Source organism: Saccopteryx leptura, chromosome 2 (assembly GCF_036850995.1).
Source record: "Saccopteryx leptura isolate mSacLep1 chromosome 2, mSacLep1_pri_phased_curated, whole genome shotgun sequence".
NCBI lineage: Eukaryota > Metazoa > Chordata > Mammalia > Chiroptera > Emballonuridae > Saccopteryx > Saccopteryx leptura.
Window position 1 is genome coordinate 231,354,007 of NC_089504.1, and position 24,969 is coordinate 231,378,975.

Here is a 24,969-nt window from a genome sequence, read left to right on the forward strand (position 1 = left end):
TTCTATAAATGAGGCAAGTGACACCCCAAGATGTCATCTTAAAAGGTAGGTCTTATGGGCCAATGGGGAGTAGGGCCAAGCCTTGCATGCACGTCTATTGGTAGAATATCAGCATGACAGAAACCAGAGGACAGGGGAACCATCTGGGCTATTCTCATCACCTCGCAGAGACAGTGGACGCCCCTCACTGACAAGGGGTTTAAAATCCCAAGAAACATGTTCAGCACCTCAAGGCCATCAACATGCCCACCTTCCCCTTAGAGCCCTGGGGATGTGGGATTCTAGACAAGACCTCTGCGATGAGAAGAGAGGGCTACAGGGTGGGGGGTGCTCACCCTTTCCTCATGTTGAAGGTATTGGGCGAGCACTGCATGATAAAATTGAAAACACATCAGGAAAAGTAGCATCAGACCTTTGGAGAACACAAACCTTCAGCAAGGACACCTGAATTCTATCATCTTCCCTACCCTGTCTCTTCTTAAATATGAATACTTGTTGCAAAAGGACATGAAAAGTTTCCTACCCAGACAAAGTAAGTGAACTGTTTACTAACATGACCAAGTCCCTGATTTTTACCTGTCAGAGCTGGGTGGGTAGTGACTTTTGCAGAACCCAACATGCGGAGTGTCTTCATTAGCGACACAGGGGAAACTGGAGCTTGAAGAGAAAGGGTGCAGTTTGCACGCCCCCTGAAATCCCCCCTTCTCCAGGATAGTGGTCCCTGAAGGTCTGGAAACCCTGAAGGGGGTTCACAGGAGGCCGGCCTCATTCTCTCTCAGCTGCCCCCACCTGGCACTGGACCTCTTGCATGCCCTCACATGCCTGCCTGCCCCTCAGACCTGTCCCAGAGCCAAACATGGGACCTCACTTAATCCCAATTATGTAATGTCCATTCAACAGTTGTCCAAGGGGGAGGAGCCTGAAGCCACACCCAGGAGTGGGGGCCCAGGGCCCAGCTGGATCAGGGTCACAGACCAGGCTTGGCCTCTGCCTGCAGTGGCCCGTACTCCTCCAGCCTCACCCAGGACCATGAGTGGCCGAGTTGGGGACCTGAGCCCCACGCAGGCAGAGACCCTGGCCAAGGTGAGAACCCCTTTCCTTAGAGCCCCATGGGAAAGGAGGAGGGCTGGCGGCTGTAGTCCTGCTTTACTCTGTCTGCTCAGCATGTCCTTGACATTGTCTCTTTGCTTTCACCTCTCCCAAGGACAGGTCTCACAGTGCCCAGTGACATCAGCCCTTTCCAGGGAAGGGACTGAGGCAGCAGCGTCATTTCCAGTCAATAGTGTGGGTGCTGGGTCAAGCCTGAGTTCTCATTCAGGAGCCAGACCCGGACAGCTGTATCTGAAAGTTGCTGCCTTCGCCCTCTCCCAGGTCCCTTAAGTGGGAGCCAAGGGATCTGATGTCTGCTCTCTACTGTTCCCATCCCTGCCCAGGACCCTGCAGGATGGCCTGTCTGTAAGCGCCAGGGAGACAGAGCAGGGTGTGGCATCCCCACGGTCCATGGGGAAGAGCACACATGATCCTTAACCATGTCTTTGTAGAAAATGGGATAAAAAAATAAAAAAGAAGCAGATGTCTTGATGGGCTAACACCTGGAAGAAATGAAGAATACAGTAGTCTTCCCTTATCCACAGTATTGCTTCCCACAGTTTCAGTTACCCACTGTCAACTGTAGTTTGAAAATATTAAGTGGAAAATTTCAGAAATGAACAATGCATAAATTTTAAATTTCACACTGTTCTGAGCAGTGTGATGAAACCTCCTGCCCTCCCGGTCTGTCCCACCCGAGATGTGCATCATTGCTTTGTTCAGTGTATCCATGCTGCATATACTTCCCACCTGTTAGTCGGTTAGTCGCTGTCTCAGTTATCAGATAGGTTATCAGAGAGAGAAAGAGAGAGACCACATTCACATAACTGTTATTACAGTATATTGTTATAATGTTCTATTCTATTATTAGTTATTATTGTTAATCTCCTACCGTGCTTACTTTATAAATTAAATTTATCGTAGGTATGTATGTATAAGAAAAAGTAGTATATATCAGGTTCAGTACTATCCGCAGTTTCAGGCATTCACTGGGGATCCTAGAATGTACACCCCGTGGATAAGGGGGACTACTGTACATCCGTACTTTAATCCAGTCACCTAGCCACTTAGCCTTTCTTCCATCCACGCTTCCACCCCCACCCACCCATTTATCTATTATTCCTTCTATCCATTCACCCACCTAACTCTCCTTCCTTCTACTCACCCACCCATCTCTCCTTTTCTCCATCCACTCATTTGTTGATTTCTCCTTTCTTTTCTTCTATTCACCCACCCACTCATCTATTCATTCATCCATTTTCATTTTCCTTTCTATGCATTTACTCACTCATATATCCTTCCTTTCATCCCCCAACCTATCTACCCACCCACCCATCCAGTGATCTACGTCTTCTTCTATTCATCTGTCTGCCCATCCTTCCATCATCATGGGCCAGATGCATGTGGAAGAAAAGGGGGGTTGAGGGAAACAATCACTGAGTCTGGGAGCCAAGGCTCAGTGTGAAAACCACCTTAATCAGCATCTTCCTTCCCAGTTCCGAGAAAATGTCCAGGACGTACTGCCTGCCCTGCCCAACCCTGATGACTACTTCCTTCTGCGCTGGCTCCGAGGTGAGGGCAGAGGTGGGAAAGCTCAAGGTGAGGGGTGAGCGAGAGGGGCCTGGTCTTACCTGCTCCAAAACAGCACATGGCTCCAACCACATCATTATGCTCCACAAGTTCAGGTCCAGGAGAGGGGAGGGAGCAGGGAAGAAAGGTCTCACCCAGACCCCCAGTGCCCAAGACCAGGACAAGGCAACTGCAAGGCAGTTATTTCCCACCTTACTCCTTCCTTCTGTCTTCCCACAGCTCGGAATTTTGACCTGCAGAAATCAGAAGCCATGCTCCGCAAGGTGAGACCCTTCCCCGCTGGAGATTTGGGGAGAGGCTTCATGGGGCGCAATGCAGCCTCCAGCTCCTGCTCCATCCCTTTCTCTGGGGGCTGGGAGCCCCATGGAGCCTCACCGCTCATCTCCCTTTCAGTACATGGAGTTCCGGAAGATCATGGACATTGACCACATCCTTGACTGGCAGCCCCCGGAAGTAAGCCAACACCCTCACACACACACCCTGACCTTTCACAGACATACTCCTGAGCAGCCTCTGGGTCACTGGGATCATGAGGGAGGGCAGCCAGCCTGAGAAGCCTGCGGAACCTCCTGGGCCTGCAGATATTTCTCCCATAATAATTTTAAATATTTCTTGGGGGCTTATGAGGGCCAGACCTGGGTTAAGACTTTACCTGAATAAGATTATTTAATCATCACAGTCTTATGAGGTGGGTAATATTGTCCCATTTTACAGATGAGGACACTGAAGCCCAGTAAAAATTAAGCAGCTTACCCGAAACCCACAACCCCAAGGTGGGGCTGGGATTTGAGCTCAGGCCCATCTGTCCCTGAACCTGGGCTCTTCACCACCACAGTGAACCTGTGCCCTCACCCCTAGGGCCTTGATCAAAGCATCCTGTCTGGGTGGGAAGGAAATTTAGCTCAGCAAGGCATTGGGAGGACAATCCTACCAGAAACATCTTAGTGAAAGCAAAGGTCATAGCTTCTTTATGAAGTATGAACTCTAGGCCAGGCATTATATTTTGCCGACAAGATCTTGGGGACTTTCCCCAATAATCCTAAGAGGGAGGAGTTATCCAAACCACTTTATAGAAGAGGAGGTAGAATGGGGTTCAGAGAAGTGGCATCACTTGTTCAAGGATACACAGCAGGGCAGCAGCAGTAATTGTATTTGAACCAGGTCTGTTGACCTTCAGAATCCATGTTTTCCATTACTCCTAACCTCTCTCCATGAAAAGGATGTGGGAGATGTCAGGGGCAGAACTAAGGAGCCCAGAGGCCTTGGGCTAGGCCTTGCTGAAACCTGGCTTTGCTGTGCACTTGCTGTGAGCAAGGCTCTCCCTTGCAGGCTCTCAGTTTTCTCACCTGGACAGTAGTGCCATCCTCCATGGTGTATGTAAGCTTGGGACACACAAGTTAGACTGGTCTGGGGGTCTCCAGGGAGGTGCACAATGCCAAGTTCCATGTATCTTCCCATGCCCAGGTGATCCAGAAATACATGCCTGGGGGTCTGTGTGGCTATGACCGTGATGGCTGCCCTGTGTGGTATGACATCATTGGGCCTCTGGACCCCAAGGGCCTGCTCTTCTCAGTCACCAAGCAAGACCTGCTCAAGACCAAGATGAGGGACTGTGAGCGCATCCTGCATGAGTGTGACCTGCAGACGAAGCGGGTAAGGCCCAGACTGAGTGGCGCGGGCAGCTGTGGTCGGCGAGGCTGCCAGGGGACATGATCCCAGGAGTAGCACCTGTTCTACTTATTATGGTCAGAGGGCTCTGGGATCAAACACCAGCTCTGCCACTTCTCAGCTGTGCAGCCTTGAAAAGTCTCTTCACCTCTCTGAGCCTATTTCCTTACCTGGAAAATGGATAATAATAAATAATGGTTGCAAAGATTGAATGAGATAATAATGCAAGTATCTCATTCTAGCACATAGGGTCTAACATATTCCCAGCCATGCTATTTATTGTTATTCCTGCTGAGTCTCTTTCCCTGCTGTTTCTTCTGCCAGGAAAATCCTACCCCCAGCATACACAGCTGCTGGCCACACTTCCCTTGGCTCTCTCCTAGATATGCTTCAGGTCTCAAACTTAGATGTCACCTTCTCTGAGGCCTTCATCTTGATTAACTTGTGTTCCCTTTGCTCCCATGCTGTCCTATCCCAGAAATCATCTCAGGATTGTGGTGATCTGGTTGCTTCTCAGTCTCCCCAATCAGACTATGAACTTTTGAAGACAACAAATGTGGATCATTAAGCATTTTGTGTTATGTGTTCAGTAGCTGGCACAAAATAAATGCTTAATAAACGTCAGTTGGACAAATGGAGGAATGAATGAATGGCAGTATGAATGGATGGATGAATAAAAGTAGTCATTGTTTCATTTACTATTCCTCTGAGGACAGAGTAGAAGACTGGGAGGAATTCTGATGTGTCACGTGCTAGTGTCACCATTTTACAAGTTCTGAGCCCTACACCCTGAACCTTGGAACTGGCCTTTACTCTCATCCTTGCAGCTGGGGAAGAAGATTGACAGCATTGTGATGATATTTGACTGCGAGGGCCTGGGATTAAAACACTTCTGGAAACCGCTGGTGGATGTGTATCAGGAGGTGAGGAGAAAGCCCTAAGGCACCTCTGCTTGCTTTAATAACCAGCTTGTCTTGCTGTGACCTGGCTGCTCACTCTCAACCAAGATTTGGTAAAAGGTGGTAGCCCTCCTGGACCCCATATATGACTCATGACCCATAGATTTGTTTTCTAGGAGATCCCACAGAACAGGTCTCAGAGATAACACTGTATTGAGACCATAGGGGCCGGCTTCCTCCGAAAGCTTTCCCAGTCCTGTCATCCCTAGCTCTGTGACTTGAGCAAATTATTGGGGATACTGAGTCTGCATTTTAAAGCGATGTAAGGATACTTCAGTGAGTTGATATGCAGACTGTATACACAGTGCTTACAAAGAGTGAACATTTAATAAACAGTAGTCATTATTATTATTGTACTATTATTTCTATAATTTTACTTTTAAATGATTTCTTATGGTATAGTTGCAATAGTCTGAGATGAGAAGTTCCCTTCCAGGGACCAATATAGGTGATGAAAAGAAGCAAACTCTTCCACAGCCTTCTGACCTCTCCAGAAGGGATACTGCAATGGCAATAGGGGTAGGAGGAGGTGAGGTGTGGGTTCTGATGGGGTCTTTCTTGGTTCCACAGTTCTTTAGCCTCCTTGAAGAGAATTATCCAGAGACCCTGAAGTTCATGTTCATTGTGAAAGGTGTGCGGCAAGTGACTTTACTTCCCTGTGCTTCCTTTTCCTCCTCTGTAGCCTGGGGATGATAATAGTGCCTTCTTCCTTGGGTTATAGTGAGACAGGTTGGTTGCTTGGCTGCATGAAAATCACTTAGAGTGACTGGAACAGAGTAAGCGCTTCATAAATGGAAGCTTCTACATTTGGCTTTACTGCAGCTCCAAACCCAGCTCTTCCAGGAATCTCCTTTCCACTTCTCCTGTCTCATTTGATCTGTCCTCCCAAACTGCTTCTGACACTGGTGACTGGCACAGCCTAGTCTGGCCTTTCTTGTCTGCTGTCTTCTAGGGCCACCAGTTGTCTTATGTGTATTCACCCTATTTTCCTTGCTGAGTTGTCCACTACTTCAAGCTAAGGGCCTCTTATTTTCCGCTTCTGTTTTATCCCTCACAGGCTTGGGACAATGTGGATGCCCAATGGGTATTTGTATGGTTGTCATTTGTGGACGGAATGTTTGATGTTGTGGATATATGTTTGATGGTTGGCTGGTTGGTTGATTGGTTGTTTGGTTGGTTGTTTAGTTGGTTGCCTAGTTGACAGGCCAGTTGGTTGGCTGGCTACTTGACTGACTGGTGGTTGGTTGATGTTAGTTTGTTTGACTGATTGAGTGACTAGTGACCCAATAATTATGTGCAGTCTGTGAAATCCGGTGGCTATAACAATGTGGAACCATAGATTCTATCAGAAATAATAAATGAGGTTTCATAATATTCTGAGGCTTGAAGTAGTATAAAGTATAAGCCCAAGCAGATTGTGATAACATTTTGGTTGGTTGGTTGGGTAAGTTGCTAGTTCGCTGGCTGGTTTGTTGTTTGATTGTATCTTATATGGTTATTTATTGGTCGTTTAAAAGGTTGACTGAATGGAGATGGTAGATGGTGGAACAGTTAGCTGGTTGTTTAATTGTCTCATTAATTTGATGATTACTTGATGTGTTAAATTTTTGACTATTTGGTAGGTTGGCTGAATTGTTGGTAAGCAATTGGTGGCTGATTAGAAAGTGAACTGACTAGTAATTTGTCAGCTGGCTGGTTGGTTGATAGACTGGATTATCAATGAATGATTGGTTAGTTGTTGATTATTGGCTGGTTGACCAATTGGTTGAAAGGTTTGTCAGGTGCAGGGTATTAAAATTTGCCAAGGTAATTCATGACTCTTTCATATTGTTGGCTATGATTGTTATGAAGAGAGTATTTCAATGGAATTATTTTCTGCTCATTATTTTTGCTTATATCTCTCCAGCCACCAAACTGTTCCCTGTGGGCTACAGCCTCATGAAGCCTTTCCTAAGTGAAGACACTCGCAGAAAAATTGTAGTGTTGGGAAGTAAGTGGTTCTAGTTCCATCCCCTGAGCTCTGTACGTGAGCTTTGGAGGGAGGTTGGTCCATCACTTCATCCAGAGAGCCACACATCACCTAGAGTCAGAGACTCCTCTTTCTCAAAAGTGACGTGGGTATCAATGTAGTCTACCCAGTTACCTCTGCCTTATTCCCTATCTTTGGCGACTAAGGCATTCACACCTTCCTCCTTACTGATTTCAGTTGGTTGCTAGTCAACCTCTGGGCTATGAACCTCAGTTTCCTTTCAATACTCATTACCTCAGTGCTTCTAAAGGAAATTTTGCTGAGGACGATGAGGAAGAAGAGCAAGAAAAGGAGACATAATTCAGAGAAGGGAGGCTCAAAAAGAAGGGACTGGATAAGTAAATAATTTATGCATTTGATGAATTATTGAGCAGCCATGAAAAATGATTTGATGTCATGGGATATATCGTTAAGGTTTTTAAAAAGTTGATTATAAAGAGGTATAAATAGTATGATCTTGTTTTCTTCAAAATAAAATATGTTTCTAGAAGCAAATACAACAAAATGTTGATTTGTGGATGGTGAGAAATCAAGTGATTTTTAATTTTATTTGTATTTTCTAAATTTTTATAAAAATGTTATAAGTAGAAAACATTGTGATTGTTTTAAATGATAATGAAAGAGAAAGGAATAGAAAAGAGAAATAGTTTTCAAACTCAAACCAGTGACTCTGGGATAGGAGAATAACTTCACAAGCAGAATGATCAGATCATCAAATCAGGAGATCTAAGGATCTACGGGTAAGGGAGGGGAATTTTATAAACCCCCATTTTCTCTCCCTTCATGATACTTGAATCTCTGCCTTTGCCCAGTTCTACTTGGATAAGGACCTGGATGTATCACAAGGTGGCCCCTAAATCCTAGAGCAGTATAGGTGACTGCCACACTCTAGGACCAAGTTTAGGCCTCTACTTTAATTTCAATTTGGAGGCATACAGGGCACTGCGCATTTGGCCTTGGTGTGCCAGGCACTGTAGGCATCCTTCCGTGACTATGGCAGGGTGGTAAAGATAGTTTAGATTGGTCACAGGGCTGGGCTTATGGTGACACCACAAGACCCAGAACTTTTATAGTTTTGCATAGGGTGCAGAGAACAGTAATGAGTATTGTAGTTGTGATGATTAAGAAGTGGATCAGGGGAGGGGTCCTTTCAAAGACCCAAGGCTGTCTGTTCCCCACCAAGATGTCTGACTTGGGTATGCCACTTACACACTGTGCAACTCCAACAAGGTCCTTGACCTCATTGGGCTTTAAAGTCTCACTGAGATAATTAGACAACTCTTATCTTCACTACTCATGACTGGGAGACCCTCAAAAATGTGCAAACCTATCAGCCAGGGGAAACATGATTCCATAGCAACATGATGCTGGAAGACACTTCCTGCTGCCCGAGGTCCAGGAAGCTGGGGAAGTGGCCCTGGCAGCCTAGCTTCTGTATGGTTTTCCCCTAAACTCAGGCTCTCCTGGTGGGAATGGGGGTGCGGACAGGTTCCCTTCATGCCTGCTAATCGCCCTTCAACCCCTCTAACCCTAGACAACTGGAAAGAAGGTTTACTGAAACACATCAGCCCTGAAGAACTGCCTGCCCAGTTTGGGGGGACCCTGACTGACCCAGATGGGAACCCAAAATGTTTAACTAAGGTATGAAGAGCCCCAGGATGAGGAGGGGAGGGAGTAGAGCTGGATTCCTTTCTCACTCATTCATTTATTCCACAAATATTTATAAAGAGATCCTTGTGAGCCAGGTGTTAGGCTAAAGTCGCAGCTCTGCCTTAGTGGGGCTCTCGGCAGCTGGGCAAGCAAATAAGAAATGAGGAAACTTTGACCCAGAGGGATGAGCTGGAAAAGGGAGTTCCCAGAAGAGGCCCTGACGCAGCCTGGAGGGTTGGGGGGAGGTAGGGGAGGATAGAATGAGCAGGACACTTCCAGGAAATGGTGAAAGTATCTCGGGCAGTTGAAGCAGCATGAACAATGCAATGGCTGGAAGAGGGGAGCAAGCCCACCCCATCTTGTGTCCGCAGATCAACTATGGAGGGGAGATCCCCAAGTCCATGTATACGCGGGACCAGGTGAAGATTCAGTATGATCACTCAGTGCAGATCAGCCGCGGCTCTTCACACCAGGTGGAATACGAGATCCTCTTCCCAGGCTGTGTTCTCAGGTAGAGATAGGCCACTGACCAACCCCTGGCTGGGACTAGCCCCTTGAGGACCCATCAGACTGAGCAATAACCTGTCCTTCTCCCTCCACTCACACACAGGTGGCAGTTCTCATCTGATGGTGCAGACATCGGCTTTGGGGTTTTCCTGAAGACCAAGATGGGGGAGCGGCAGCGAGCAGGGGAGATGACGGAGGTGCTGCCCACCCAGCGCTACAATGCCCACATGGTGCCTGAGGACGGGACCCTCACTTGCTCAGAAGCTGGTGTCTGTAAGTCTGCCCCAGCTGGGACCCAGCTCCAGAAAGATGAAGTCACCTGTCCCACAGTTTAGAGGAGGAAACAGAGGGGCAGTGACCCCCTGCCCCAGGGACATAGCCTAGGTTAGTGCCATTTATTCACAGAGTTGCTCATTTGGTCCACACTCATGAGCACCAAGAGCCAGAGACCCGCAGGCCACAGGACATGGGAAAGGGATGGTAGGGCAGATGCAACACTCCCCAGGAGGAAACTGAGGCAGCTGGGCTCTAAGAAGTAAATCAGCTTGCCAGAGCCACACAGCTGAGTGTGGAGCTAGGGTCTCACCTCAGCCTTGTGGTAGCCATGTAACCTCGGGAAAAAGTCTTTCTAATCTGGACCCTTGGTTTGTTCACCTGTGAAGCAAAAGTTACAACCCCTGCTTCTCAGGGTGTCTGTGGGAAGGCAGAGGCATGCGTAGGCCTGGCCCAGCACCCCATTTCATCTAAAGGGGCTGGGAGGCCTCTGATCTGTAAGGGGACATTCCCAGATGCCCCCTTATATCCCCATCAAGCAAGTATCCAGGTGTGAAGACAATGGGATTCAGTGGCCATTGTTCTCATTTCCAGTTTGTGCAATTAAAGCCAGGCTGGACATGTGCCAGGAGGAGGTCAGTGTCTGTTTACAAGCTCTGCTCAGGGGCGGCAGTTCCCATGGGGAGGAAACAGGAGTAGTGGGAACTAGGCTTAGCTTGGCCAACACAGCAGGTGGGAGCACAGCCTGTCCTCTCCCATGGCTGGGGCAGGGACACAGGGTGTGTAAAGCCAGGCCCAACTACCTGTCTGTCCATCTGTCCCCCCAGACGTCCTGCGCTTTGACAACACCTATAGCTTTGTCCACACCAAGAAGGTCAGCTTCACAGTGGAGGTACTACTCCCGGACGAAGGCATGCAGAAATTCGACAAGGAACTCACCCCTGTCTAGGCAGCTGCCTCACTTCTTAGAGACCTCTGACCCTCTGCTTTCTCTATATATATTTCTCTCACTAGAAGCTGATCATTAGTTCTCCTGATTCTGACATTAATGAGTAGAGAAGGAATGGCTTTGGGGAAGACTCATATGCTGTGGTCAAATCAGGAAAGGTATGAGAGGCACAACATTGGAGGATGCCAGTGTTGCAGAAGAGGAAGAAGCAAGGGTAAAAACAAGAAGTAGATGTTACTGAAACCCAAGAAAGAGGGGAATAAATCTCCTAGCCTTTGCCCTCACTTCTGAGGTGCTTGAATTCCTTCCTTATGAATTATTGAAGTGTGGAAAAGAAAGCTCTTAACATGAATAATTTTTGGCAAAACTTACTTTCTCTAAAACAAAGAGACTTTTAGCAGAACTTACTTTTCCTGAGAAGACTCCCTATTCTTGGCCTTCAGGCTGGTTTCCCAGACTGTGACCTTGGGCTAGCTTTGCAAAGCTGCAGGTGTTCTCAGAATGTTTCTCCTTGAATTAATCCTATAAACATTGTAAGAAAGCTTGTTTCACTGCTTTGTTTTACTGCTATGCTTCCTCTCCTCCCCATTCCTCAGTCAGTATGTAATTTTCCCTTTAAAAGCCAGCCCCAAACTGTGTTCTCTACCGCATTCATTTGAACGACTTAGGTCTCCATGCAGTTTTGGCAGCTGGTTAATTTAAGACTCCCTAATTTGGCTAATTAATTGTGTCACAAGACGTCTGCTATCTTGCTGTTCCATCATAATATTATGAGCAATTTGGGTTGGAGATGTACCTACAACCTTTTTTACCTCTACTTCTTATATAGTAGATATACATAAGGAGTAGGATTTTAAAAATACTTCATAGTGTATTCTTGTGAAGTTGAATGGAGGTAGGGAGCAGGTGATTAACAGTTGTGCATGGCAGGAAAGAGCTTACCCTGGCAGATTTCAGTACCTTGGACAGGAACAGAGTTGTGCCGGGGATGGACTCTCCAGGACACTCAGGCAACCCCAGATTTCTGGCAGTGACTTGCCCCCCTCTCCCGGGATAGGTAGGAGATGCTTACATTAAGGCTCTACCAGGCTCAGAGCACACAGCTTTCTCCATCCATCACTCTCACCTTCATTTCTTTTCTTTAGAACTCACAACTTGTATTTTAAGCAATTAAAGGAACTCTCCTGGAAGCAAAGGAAGTCATATCTGACTCTAGCAGCTGCCTGGCGATAATAATAAAAAAATACAGCTATTGTTTGGTGCGTGCTCTCTATGTGCCACACATGGTGCCAACTGCTTTATGAGTTTAGCTCGTTTCACTCTCACCCCTCCCCCGACGGCTGTCCATTGTGGCCACCTTATGTTATGGTTAAGAAAACCAAGGCTTAGAGAGATGAAGTCACTCACCCAACACCACACAGCTGTTAAGTAGCAGATCCAAAAACCAAGTGTTTTTGGTTTTGTTTTTCTTACTCCAAAGACATTGCTCTTAATTGCCCCATAAAGCACCTCCCTAAGGCCCTACTTGTACAAAGAAGGAAAGAAAGAATGACTTGCCCTGGCTGGTTGGCTCAGTGGTAGAGCGTCAGCCTGGCGTGCAGGAGTCCCGGGTTCGATTCCCGGCCAGGGCACACAGGAGAAGCGCCCATCTGCTTCTCCACCCCTCCCCCTCTCCTTCCTCTCTGTCTCTCTCTTCCCCTCCTGCAGCCAAGGCTCCATTGGAGCAAAGTTGGCCAGGCGCTGAGGATGGCTCTATGACCTCTGCCTCAGGCGCTAGAATGGCTCTGGTTGCAACAGAGCAACGCCCCAGATGGGCAGAGCATCGCCCCCTGGTGGGCATGCCGGGTGGATCCCGGTCGGGCGCATGCGGAGTCTGTCTGATTGCCTCCCTGTTTCCAATTTCAGGAAAATACAAAAAAAAAAAAAAATACAAAAAAAAAAGAAGAAAGAATGACTTGTTTGTTCTAGATGTTCCAGTAGAAATGTCCTGGATGGCACTCTCTCCAAGCCCAGTTTGGGCAGCTGGAGCAATGGAGACACACAAGGCTTAGGCACCTTGTCCAAGGAAACTCACAGGAGAGCAGGCAGGGCTTCCTCTTTGAAGCCCAGCATCCTGCCCACTGCCCGCATGGCCTCTGGAAAACACAGCCCCTTGATACCCACCTGAACCCTGTGTGACAGGGGAGACACCAGGGCTTCAGGATTTTCTTGCTCAAGCCAGCATCTGACACAACTCTCGCCATGAGGAGCAAACAACCCAGATGTGATTAGGTGGGAACCAAAGGGCATGGCTGGTACCACCAGAGGCCCCTTGGGAAGAGCTGAAGAACAGACCTGCTGGGGTGAGCCTACCTGTGAGCAGAGTATGAGGCCTGACTCCGAGACTAATCAAGCAAGCATTGGGTAGCAGCTGACACTTTCCATTTGCTTTTATAGACACTTATCTCCACTGTATGGATGGGAAACAGCTCTCAAAAGGTACTGGCCATGTTGCCTTCAGCCAGTGGGTGGCAGAAATAGGACTGAGCTAACGTGGCCATCCTCCCACCTGATTCTTCCCACCACTAATTCATGTTACTGTAGCAAGACAAGACTGCAACTTTCTGAGCTTGGAGTGAGGGGAGGAGAAAAAGAAGGGAGTGTGTTGTCAGATTTAGAAGAAGAAAAAAGTAATATTGGCATATTTTTAAAATTGATTTATTGTTTATCTAAAATTAAAATTTAACTGGGCGCTCTGTATTTTATCTGACCATCCTACCAATGAGGGATGAGGGAGAGCAGAGGGGAGGCAGGAACCTGGCACCAAGCAGAGCAAACTTTGACCTCAAAGCTCCCACAGGACAGAAGAGGCAGCAGCAGGTCACCAGCCGGCACACGGCTGACCCTGCCCAAGCTCCTACAACTCATCATTTGTCCACCCTTAGCCCAGATCCTGAGCGCATAGCAGATTCAGTGACATCCATCTGGCCACACAAGGCTAAGGCTCCCAGTGGTCCCCCGACCTGGTCCCACCTCGCCGTACTATGGTACTGCCCTTTCTGCTGGTGGGAACAGCCAAAGTCCCAGCAGTCACACACCAAGCTTTCCCACTTATCAACAGGGGTGCAAGGTGGGGGTGGGTTCTGCCCCAGAATTTGGAGGACGTTTGGCAGAGGGGCTCACAGGCCATCAGGAAGGAAGTCTCCTCATCCCAATATCTCCAAGATCCTAAGTCCAGCTCCTGCAGCAACCTAGGCCAGGTGTGGTGGGATGAGTTATCCTACATGAGGTTCATCAGGTACATGGTAGGCAGGGGGAGGCTCAGCTCAGTGGCAGGAAAGGCAGAGGAAAGATTCCCATTCCCCACCCCAGCTTCCAAGCGAGCCCCACTGCCTAGACTTCACCTAACAGCAAGACCGAAACAACCTGTGGAAGGCCCCTGGGGTGGCCATAAAGAAACATTGCCTGGTCCCTACACACCTGCTCAAATTTACCCGGAGGAGGCTGGGGAAGAAATAGCCTACCTGGAATCCATAGGTGAGTGTAGGGAATGGCTGATCTGAGCCCAGTCTACATACAGACTTCCATATGCCCTCACCTGTGCCCTCCCGCTGCCTGCAGGGCCTCCTGATTTTACAAAAGGCTCCAAAGTCCTCTCACATGGAGTTAATAAAGGTAGCAAGACTTAGTGCTGATGGAAGGGGACATAATTTTTTCATCTACAGGATGATAATGGTGGCATTATCATAGGCTCTTATGGAGATTACAAAACACAATGTTTATCAAAGTGTCTGGCACATCGTAAGAGCTCCATTCATGTGCTCTGTGGGTGTCATTTCTAACTCTTGTCCACGGGGAGGGAGGAGTGTGATGACGGAGGTTGCTGTACAGCAAAAAGATTCTGTCTGGGAGAAGATGCTGAAAGGGTTCATGGGGCAGGTTCCATTAGAGCTAAACTTGAAGGCTGGGAACAAAGGGAAATGGGGGTGAAGAGGGCATTCTGGCAGAGGGCATGGTCTCAGCAAAGGCACAAAGGCTAGATGTGCAGGGCATAGCCAGCGGTGAGGGGTCAGTGGGAAAGAACGTAAGTACAGGAATGTGTTGTGGTGAGAGGTGAGCCTACCAAGGCCCGGAGGCTCTGAATACCAGGTTGAGGTGTTCAGACTGGATCTTGGAGGCTGTTGGGAGTCATGGAAGGTATTAGAACAGAGAAAGCACTTGGGGAGATTCAGACACCAGCATGATCAGACCAGAAGAATGTTTCTTTATACACTGGGAATTTAAGGAGATCCTAAGATTTCAGTTTATACAAATAAGACCACGATTTGTTCAGAGAAAATAATTTGATGAGTTTTAGATATGCACCTGATGGAAGGGGACATAATTTTTTCATCTACAGGACCTGCCCCATGAACCCTTTCAGCATCTTCTCCCAGACAGAATCTTTTTGCTGTACAGCAACCTCCGTCATCACACTCCTCCCTCCCCGTGGACAAGAGTTAGAAATGACACCCACAGAGCACATGAATGGAGCTCTTACGATGTGCCAGACACTTTGATAAACATTGTGTTTTGTAATCTCCATAAGAGCCTATGATAATGCCACCATTATCATCCTGTAGATGAAAAAATTATGTCCCCTTCCATCAGGTGCATATCTAAAACTCATCAAGTTATTTTCTCTGAACAAATTCTTAGGAGTGGAATCCCTAAACCATAGAATTGGCATACTTTATATTTGGGTTAGTCATCTGATGAAACAATTCAATCATTCTCCCTTGAAGCGATGTCTTTTGCCACATTAAAAATAGCTAATGTTTGTGGAGCTCCCTCTGTGAGCCCCTGCTTTGAGTGGATGCCTTGTGAGCCATTTCTCCTGTAATCTTCACAGTCAGCTATAGGAGGTCATTATGGAGAATTGTACACTAGGGAACCAAGGCTCAGAGAGGTTAGGTAACTTGTCCATGGTCACACAGCCTGTGAGTCAGCTCTGTCCCTGACTGTGTAGAGAGCTGTGGGCTGGAAGGAAGTAGGCAGGGAATCAGTACTGGGCTGGAGGAAAGATGAGGTGAGGTGGTGAGAAGGTCAAGGGATACCGAACATTCTGAGTTTGGGACAGAGACTCCAGCTCCAAGAAATAAGGACTTAACCATGATGTGATTGCAAGGGGTAAATGAGCCACATCACAGGAAGCACTTAGCATGGAACCTGGCACACAGTAGGAGTAGTTCACTTAATAGATAGTTTTCAATAACCCTGGAGGCAGCTTGAATCAGCCTACATGGACACATTGGGAGGTGCTGCCTCCTCGTGGTGATACTGAGCATTGCGTGAATGTGGCCACTGCGGGACCTAACTCCTAGAGTGCTCTAAGACAAACCAGGGGGTGAGAAAAGAGACTTCCTCCCAATTCCAGCAGGGATCTGTTGCATCCTCCCAGGAGAAGCAGAAAGTGCTGGACTGGAGGGATCTCAGAGGAGGCTTCCAATGACAGCCTTAGGGGTCAGAGGCTACCTTGGGGTGAACTGAGGAAGGAGTGGGCTGTAGTCAGGAGGGTGGGTGCACCTGCAGGAAGGGGTAGAGGGAAGACTGGAAGGGAGTGTCTCAACAGGAGGGAACAGAGTATAAGAAAGCCCAGTCAAGGGAACCTCCAGATCCAAGGAATCAAAAGGCACCAAATAGCTCAGATCCCAAGAAAATGGTGCCAGTACTGACCAGGTCTGGAGCTTCCAGCACAGCCACATCCCGAGCTGGAAAAAAACCCAGATGAGATGACACAAGGCCAAGACACTCAAGAGCTTGTCCAAGGACACATAACAAGAAGGGAAAGCAAGCAAAACCCGGGCCAGGTCACTGGAAGCCCAGTGCCCTTCTGACCCTGTCACCTTGTCCTTCCTCTCTTCCTGCTCTCAGCAGAGGTGGTCTAGCTCAGAACAGGAGGCACAGGAGACCCTGATGTTGGGGTCCCTTCCTCTTGAGCTGATGTCCCCCTCCTGTAGCAAAGGACAGACCAAGCCAAAATCAAATGTTGAAGTGCAGACATTCAACCCCAGCCAGGGAGCCACTCACCAAGGAGGCTGGGGGTGAGATGGGGATTTCTGGGCTGGCAGAGAAGCACGTAAGGGTTAATATAAGCCTGGCATGTGAGGAGGCCCAGAAAACCAACACCGAAGGCCCATTACAAGTTCCTTGGGGCAGCCCAGACAGTCATGAGGATGGGAGAGAAGGGGCCAGGACAATCCAGGGATTTCAAATTCAGGCTCCCAAAGTTGGACAGCTACCTGCAAAAAAATGAAACTAGACCACCAACTTATACCATTCACAAAAATAAACTCAAAATGGATAAAAGACTTAAATGTAAGCTGTAAAACCATAAGCATCTTAGAAGAAAACATAGGCAGTAAGCTCTCTGACATCTTATATCAAACTAAAAAGCTTCTGCACAGCTAAAGACAATAAGAACAGAATAAAAAGACAAACTACACAATGGGAGAATATATTTGACAATACGTCTGATAAGAACTTGTAAAACTCAATACCAGAAAGACAAACAATCCAATCAAAAAATGGGCAAAAGAGGCCCTGGCCGATTGGCTCAGTGGTAGAGCGTCGGCCTGGCGTGCAGAAGTCCCGGGTTCAATTCCCAGCCAGGGCACACAGGAGAAGTGCCCATCTGCTTCTCCACCCCTCCCCCTCTCCTTCCTCTCTGTCTCTCTCTTCCCCTCCCGCAGCAAGGCTCCATTGGAGCAAAGATGGCCCCGGGCGCTGGGGATGGCTCCTTGGCCTCTGCCCCAGGCGCTGGAGTGGCTCTGGTTGTGGCAGAGCCACGCCCCGGAGGGGCAGAGCATTGCCCCCTGGTGGGCAGAGCGTCGCCCCCTGGTGGGCGTGCCAGGTAGATCCCGGTCGGGCGCATGCGGGAGTCTGTCTGACTGTCTCTCCCCATTTCTAGCTTCAGAAAAATACAAAAAAAAAAAAATAATGGGCGAAAGAAATGAATAGACACTTCTCCAAAGAGGACATACAGATGGCCAATAGGCATATGAAAAAATGCTTAATATCACTAATCATTAGAGAAATGCAAATTAAAACCACAATGAGATACCTCACACCAGTCAGAATGGCGCTCATCAACAAAACAACACAAAATAAGTGCTGGCAAGGATGTGGAGAAAAGGGAACCCTCCTGCACTGCTGGTGGGAATGCAGACTGGTGCAGCCACTGTGGAAAACAGTCTGGAGATTCCTCAAGAAATTAAAAATCAAACTGCCTTTTGACCCAGCTATACCACTTTTAGGAATATACCCCAAGAACACCATAGTACTGTTTGAAAAGAAGAAATGCACCCCCATGTTTATGGCAGCATTGTTCACAATAGCAAAGATCTGGAAACAGCCCAAGTGTCTGTCAGTGGATGAGTGGATTAAAAAGCTTTGGTACATATATACTATGGAATACTACTCAGCCATAAGAAATGATGACATTGGATCATTTACAACAACATGGATGGATCTTGATAACATTATACTGAGCGAAATAAGTAAATCAGAAAAAACTAAGAACTATATGAATCTATACATAGGTGGGACATAAAAATGAGACTCAGAGACATGGACAAGAGTGTGGGGGTTACTGGGTGGGGGGAAGGAAAGGGAGGGGGTTGGGGGAGGGGAGGGAGGGAGTTGGGGAGGAAAGGGGCACAAAGAAAACAAGTTAGAAGGTGACGGAAGACAATTGGACTTTGGGTGATGGGAATGCAGCATAATCAAATGTCAAAATAACCTAGAGATGTTTTCTCTGAACATACGTATCCTGATTGAACAATGTCACCCCATTAAAAAAAAAAAAACCAACAAATTCAGGCTCCCAGGTGAGCACACGCAGCCCTGCTTCAGGCTCACACCAAGGGGACTCAGAGGTCAGTGCCTGCTGCACCGTTTGCTGGAGCACCAAGCGCACCAAGCGCACCAAGCCCACTGTTCCTCCTCCTACAGGACCTCCGGGTGGCAGGCTCAGGGGTACTGGGCAATGCTTATTGCCTGGCTATATAGCTCACTGGATAGTGGAAGGCAGCTATGGGGGGCTGTTCATAGCTTCAAGGTGGGGGGTGCATAGACCAGATCAGCAAAGAATTCCACCATCTTCCCCAAGTTCTGGGGGAACACCAGCTTCTCAAGATGGTTCAGGAAGCCAGGACGGATACGTCCTCAGCTTGGCTCCTGCCGGATTATCAGTCGCCTTTTCTGGGCCTCAGTTTCCTATCTAGGTCCTGTTCAAAGTCCCTGTCTTACTCAAATACCTGTTTTACTTTGGAGAAGATGTGCTAAGTTGCATTAGTAGATGGTGAGGCATTCCTTCTGTGAACCTCAGTTCCTTACCTGGAAAATAGAGATGTTAGCTCTACCTTCTCGCGGGACTGCTGAGGATGCAAGGGACAACATAAGTGGAGGACATATACAAACCCACAGATGATACATAAATGCAAGTTTGTATCGTCTCTTGCCTACCCAGGTCTGCAGCAAGCCAGGTTCTGCTTCTTTTAGAGAAAGGAACTGAAGTTCAGAGAGGCTATGACTTGCCCAAAGCCGCAGAGTCAATATGACCTGATTTTACCTCTTTCTCGAGCCTGGATACCGCAGCTCTACCTACTTCCCCCAGAATCTCCCAGGTGCCCCTAGCTCCTGGCAGCCTTGTCCCCATCAGCCTTACCAGCTGGATGGAGCCACAAACTTTGCATGGGGCAATGAAAACCACGTAGGCAGGCATGACAGGGACCAAAGGTGCACAGGTGCCAAGAGCAGGTGGCGGGCATTGAGCTGGGGCCTCTCCTCACTGCCAGGAGGTCGTCCATCTGATTACATTCCTGTAAAAGACTGTTTCATGGCCCGGCTGGTGCAGCCAAAAAAAAAAATGGCTTCAGTGAGAACAGAACCAGCAGAACCTTCCCAGAAACCTCCCCTAATGTGCTTCCCGCCCATCAATCACTGCATCTCCCAAAGGAGCAGTGTAAGGTGTGTGTGTTGGTGGCAAGTAGGAGAAGGCTCTCCCTGCCACAGACAGGCTGTCTAAAGACCTTATTCCCACCAGTCTGGTCTGGGAACACCTGCAAGCTCTTCGTATGAGCACCTTTATGTGCTAGGCATCGGCACACTTGTACCCCCGTAGTTTGTAACAGAGTAGGGCCACCAGGGGGGCGTCCAAGGCCAGAGGGGGCTCATAGTAGGGCAGAGCTGAGGAGCAACAAAAGATAGGGTATAGGGGCTCGTTCTGAAGGAAGCTCAGGGTCAGCAGAGAGGAAAAAGGCGGAAAGGAAAGATTGCAGCTGAGGAATGTGGAGTTGGGGGAGGGGCTCTGAGGGCAGGTGTGGAGAGGTACACAAGGCTGCAGCAGGGACGAGAGCTTAGACTGTGCCCAAGAGCACAGAAGCCTGGCTCTGGCCTGAGCAGCATCCAGCTTTAGGGGGAGCCCTCAGGGTGGAAGGGAGAGAGAAGTGAGCAAGGACTCGCTGGCAGAACCCAGATGTCATGGGGACGCAGGTGTGGGTGTGGCCCTGGAGGGATATGGCACTGGATTGGAGAGGTGTGCGGAGGAGACAAGGCTACAGTACCAAGGGTGGGCTCCCATGGATCTGCAGGGAAGTGCTGGTGGGCAGGGAGAGACCGGAAAGGCCCAGTGCTGGCCACTGTTATATCTGGCCTGAAGAGTCAGCCTCCACCTCTGAGGGTCCCCAACCTGGCTCTCCGCTGCCACATCCCTGCTCATCCCCAATAGAAAAGAAGAAAACTCAACTTCTTGAGGATTTATTGGACCAGGGCTGTCCTGCCTTCCAGCCAGGCCCCAGCAGCCCCTGCCCCAGGGATGGGCTGGCCAGAGGGTCAGTCCTCAGGGACCTCACTACTGCACACCCAGGTTTCTGCTGCTCCTCTGGCCATGATGCCATGGGGTGGTTTGGCCGAGCGGCTGGGAGTCCTGGGTCCCCAGCTTGCTAAGTGATTTTGGCCATATTCCTTGCCCTCTTTGGGCCTCAGTCCCCATATCCTCCATGGGAGGACATTACTTTCCTGTCAAAAGACAGGGCTGGGCCCACCCAGGGTCCACTCCTATTTGGTATCACAAATTCCGAGGAAGAAGACAATTCAGGGCCTGCCCCTGTCTGAGTTGCTGCGGCTGTTGCTCCTTGAGGCCGTTGTCTGTTTTCATCCAGCTCAAACTCACTCGGGTGCCAGGGCCCTGGACCCCAGGAAGCCAAGCATTGCACCTCCTGCAGGAGGAGGAGGTTGGAACAAAGCAGGGAGTGGGCCAACCCTCAGGCCAGGTATGAGGGTGAGGTCAAGAGGAGCTGGGCTTCTCCACTGAGGGGTAGAGCTTGCGCAGGCTGGAGTCCAGGAGGAAGTCCACTGACCTGTGGGGCAATGGAGGGTGATAAGCAGGTGACCAAGAGGTGTTATGGGGGGGGGGGGTTGGAGGCAGGAAGTCAGGGCTGGATAAGGGACTCTCTAGATGCAGGGCACAAGTACCATCCAAGTGGCAGCCATCACCCTCCTCTTTATTCAGTTGGGACAAGCAAGGCACCGAGAGGGTAAAAGACTCACTCAGGGCCTCAGGGTCAGCTATGTTCCCTTGGAGAAAGACTGCTACTCCCAATCTATGTTGGTTCAGCCCCATTTCTGGTTCTAAGAACAGGCACTTGACCCAAACCTGGCCAATCAGTAAAGAGAAACTGGCTCAGGGATAGGCACCCAGTCTACAATAGACCAATGACAGCCCTTTCTTGAGTTTTTTGTTGTCACTATTAAAAAGATTCCTATGGGGTTTGCTAAGCTGGTGGGATAGAAACTGGGAGCTGCTGGGGCCATCTCTGCTCCCATAATGGGAAAGTGAGTAAAGCCAACATGGGGTGGGGTGGATAAAGGGCAACAGGATGGGGAGACCCAGACCCCTAATGACATTTGGGTGCCTAGATGCAGCCACTCCTGAAAGCAGCTAAGGACTTTTCAATTTCACAAAACAATTCCCACTTCTGTCACTAAAACCCTCCAGGGTACACCTGCTCCTGCCTGTCTCTGGTTGTTTTTTTCCTTTCTGGGAATTTACTTGTCCTGGTTCCTATACCCTTCAGGCCCCCTCCCCATCCCCCATCCCTGCTTTTACTGCCAAAGTCCTGCCAGATCATATGACAAGAGCCAAGACTGACCTTTCTATCTCTGGAACCCCGAGTGCCAGCCCTGCCTCTGCTGCTACTGCTCTGTGCAAATGGGTACACCCATGCCTCTCAGGGCTTATCTCCACCTGCAGACTGAATGATCCCTGAGGCTGGGAGCGGCGCCCACCTGTCAATGGGGTGGATGATTATGGGGATGACCAGCAGTCCCAGTGCAGTGGTGGTCCACTTGCGGATGGCCAGAGGCCAGCGGGTGGCAGTACCCAGGACGTAGAGAGAGGCTGCACACACACGGTTGATAGTGAAACCTGGGATGGCCACAGAGGCCAGAGCCTGCCACACGAAGGTGTCCACCACAGCCACAGTCACTCTGGTGCTGCGGCTTGCTTCAGAACTTGGCACCTGGTGGGCACAAGAGAAACTTAATCCAGCAGGGACAGAGTCAGGAAACACTGTGGACAGAGGCATGAGGCTGAACCAGGGAGAAGGGAAGTGGGGGGGTGGGGGTGGGGACAGACCACAGTAGTGTTGGGTTCTGGGCTGTACCACATTTAGGGCTGGGAGTAGTCTTGTCCATATCCAGGGCTGGGGTATAAACTGTCACATGCAGGACTGAGGGCAGGGTACACTATCCTAAAACAGAACTGGGGTAGGACTGCGCCAGGAGAGGTTCCAGGGATTGGACTGTCCACATGCTTTACCACCGTGACTTTATTACATATCACATGCAGGGCTGTGGACTAAACCACAAGGGGAATGGACTGGGGTGGGGTGTTGAGGGACAGGATAACACTCACGTTTCCTGCTTTCTTGCCCTTGTCGATAGCATCGGCCAGCACGTAGGAGCTTGACACTCCATAGCTCAGCCACACCACGGCTGCTGGTACCATGGAACGGAAGGCCTCCCCCACCTCATTAGCGTAGCCTGTTCAGAAGGAGACATTGAATTCCAGGGACCATGGATTGTTCCACAAGAGGGCACTCCATCGAGCTGGTTCTAATCCCAGCCTGCTAAACAGAACCTGGATGACCTTAGACAAATGATTTTATCTCTCTCTGAGCTTGTTTCTCGGCCTATAAAATGGCACCCATGATGCCCACCTTAACTCTAGGGCTATTGTAGGAGAGCTGAGTATAGTCACCATTATCACTCACTCACTTCCCTTCTCTGTCTGGATCCTAGAAGCATCTGCATTAATGTGGGAACAAGAAGCAACAGAGACTGACCAAGGGCAGCTCCACTGACCAGGCACTCACCACATGCCAGGACTTTCTGTGCCTTATCTCATTCTACCTTCACAACTACCACCCAATGAGAGAGGCCCTGTGTTCATCCCTTTTTGCCAAGAAAGCAACTGAGGCTCAGGCAGAGCCAGTGAGAAGCTGGGAAAGGCGTTCAGATACTCTGACTCCACAGCCAGTGCCCCTGCATGCCAGAGAAGGCAGCCTGCCCACCCCATTCCTCTAAGCAGGGTTCAAGCTTCCACCTGAGAGACAGGATCAGCAGTGACCCCAAAGGCAGGGCTGGGCCGACCAGAGCTGTGTGACCTTGGACAAGTCCCTAGCCCTCTCTGAGCCCAATCTCTGGCCCGGGGCAGAATGAGAACTAAGATCCTCCCACCTTCTCCAGGAGCCTAATGGGCATCCGGTGACCCCTGCTTCCCCAGCTATCACCGTGCCCCTTGCCACGCTCTCACCCAGGTATCGCACCCACGTGTCCCTGAAAAGGTCGAGCTCGGCACCCCGCGGGGGCGACTCGGACATGGCGCTTCCGCTGCTGCCCGGGCCACTGCAGCCGGTCCTGCAGCTGCTGCTGCCTCAGCTTCCACTAGCGCTCCTGTCCAAGGCGGTGGGACTGATCCAAGGTCCTGGAGTGAAGGACAGACAGGTCGCCTGTCCCCACCAGCAGGGAGCGTCTGTAAATTCCTCCGCGCACCGAAGCCCCTCTGCCAGGCTTGGGTTTTACAGATTAATTTTCTCACGTTTTCTCGGAGATTGCGGGGTTGGCGCCTTCCTCTCTCAAGACTGACAGTGATTTGGGAGCCGAAGAGGCCGGCATTCAAATGGAGTATGCTACACTCCTATCTATACTTCACAGCTGTGTGACCTCAAGACGCTGTACTTATCTGAGCCTCAATTTATTCATTTGTTAAATGGGGAACACAACTCCTGGGACGACGATTAATTACAAGTCATCATTTATTGCGTTTACTACCAGTCAGACCTTGGCCAAAGACTAACAGTTGAAGACTTTACCGGCTAAAAGCTCGAGACTTCCGCTTCTGGTTCTTTATTCCAGAAGTAGCTTTCTGAGGCGGGGTTTAGTGTGATCTTTGTCAGCCTCAACCATGGTGTAGCGTGGCCAGGGCCAGAAAGTGCAGAAGGTGATGGTGCCTTCCATTAACCTCGTCTTCAGATACTTGCAAAACAGATCTCAGATTCAGGTGTGGCTTTTTAAGCAAGTGAATATATACAGATAGAGGGCTGTATCATTGCTTTTGATGAGTATGTGAACCTCGTATTAGATGATGCAGAAGAGATTCATTTTAAAACAAAGTCAAAATAACAACTAGGTTGGATCATGCTAAAAGGAAATAATACCACTCTGCTCCAAAGTGTCTCCAACTAGAAATGACTAATGAAGTAAGAAATGTGGAATAGTAATGGCAATTTGCCTTTTAGGTGTCCTTTGTTGGGAGTGTAGTCCTTAAATATTTATTCCTGTTGCTTTGATTATCCTTATGTTATTACCAGATGACAATAAATGCTGTGGGATTGTTTTTATTAAAAAAAGAAAAACAAAAAATAAAAAACTCTAGACAGATAACTTTTTTTTTTAGATTTTATTTACTTATTCATTTTTTGGAGAGAGGAGAGAAAGAAGGGGGAGGAGCAGGAAGCATCAACTATATGTGCCTTGTAAGCCCAGGGTTTCGATCCGGCAACCTCGGCATTCCAAGTTGATGGTTTATCCACTGCGCCACCATGGGTCAGGCAAGACAGATAACTTTCTTACACCCTCCCATCAACCTGTGACCCCCATTTTACAGATGAGGAAATAGAGGAACAAAAAAATGAGTCACTTTCCCAGGTCATACAGCTGATAAGTGGTGAAGC

At 48.9% G+C, this 24,969-nt stretch overlaps 2 protein-coding genes and 1 pseudogene across 2 annotated transcripts; 2 read left to right on the forward strand and 1 right to left on the reverse strand.

Moving 5' to 3' along the window:
• The first annotated feature begins 962 nt into the window (after positions 1-962).
• Positions 963-11,968, forward strand: SEC14L3 (SEC14 like lipid binding 3). Its single transcript, XM_066370491.1, has 12 exons — positions 963-1,083; positions 2,586-2,661; positions 2,899-2,942; positions 3,073-3,132; positions 4,144-4,332; positions 5,175-5,270; positions 5,877-5,937; positions 7,213-7,296; positions 8,870-8,976; positions 9,357-9,496; positions 9,596-9,765; positions 10,593-11,968. Exons 1-12 carry the CDS (start codon positions 1,030-1,032, stop codon positions 10,712-10,714), a joined length of 1,203 nt encoding a protein of 400 aa, XP_066226588.1. The 5' UTR covers positions 963-1,029; the 3' UTR covers positions 10,715-11,968.
• Positions 11,969-20,475: 8,507 nt separating this feature from the next.
• Positions 20,476-23,754, reverse strand: MTFP1 (mitochondrial fission process 1). Its single transcript, XM_066365957.1, has 4 exons — positions 23,550-23,754; positions 22,650-22,777; positions 22,022-22,254; positions 20,476-21,093 (listed from the first exon to the last, which is right to left on the reverse strand). Exons 1-4 carry the CDS (start codon positions 23,614-23,616, stop codon positions 21,021-21,023), a joined length of 501 nt encoding a protein of 166 aa, XP_066222054.1. The 5' UTR covers positions 23,617-23,754; the 3' UTR covers positions 20,476-21,020.
• A 446-nt stretch (positions 23,755-24,200) lies between these two features.
• On the forward strand, positions 24,201-24,481 carry LOC136393343 (small nuclear ribonucleoprotein E-like; annotated as a pseudogene).
• The last annotated feature ends 488 nt before the right edge of the window (positions 24,482-24,969 follow it).

What these genes read in the sequence shown, in the direction of transcription:
- SEC14L3 (XM_066370491.1), top strand. Translation starts at nt 1,030, where the DNA reads ATGAGTGGCCGAGTTGGGGACCTGAGCCCCACGCAGGCAGAGACCCTG. An exon ending in CCTTCTGCGCTGGCTCCGAG is followed by an intron (nt 2,662 to 2,898) that starts GTGAGGGCAGAG and finishes GTCTTCCCACAG; the next exon opens with CTCGGAATTTTGACCTGCAG. An exon ending in TTGCTCAGAAGCTGGTGTCT is followed by an intron (nt 9,766 to 10,592) that starts GTAAGTCTGCCC and finishes CTGTCCCCCCAG; the next exon opens with ACGTCCTGCGCTTTGACAAC.
- MTFP1 (XM_066365957.1), bottom strand. Translation starts at nt 23,616, where the DNA reads ATGTCCGAGTCGCCCCCGCGGGGTGCCGAGCTCGACCTTTTCAGGGAC. An exon ending in AGGGCAAGAAAGCAGGAAAC is followed by an intron (nt 22,255 to 22,649) that starts GTGAGTGTTATC and finishes TGTGCCCACCAG; the next exon opens with GTGCCAAGTTCTGAAGCAAG. An exon ending in ATCATCCACCCCATTGACAG is followed by an intron (nt 21,094 to 22,021) that starts GTGGGCGCCGCT and finishes ATTGCCCCACAG; the next exon opens with GTCAGTGGACTTCCTCCTGG.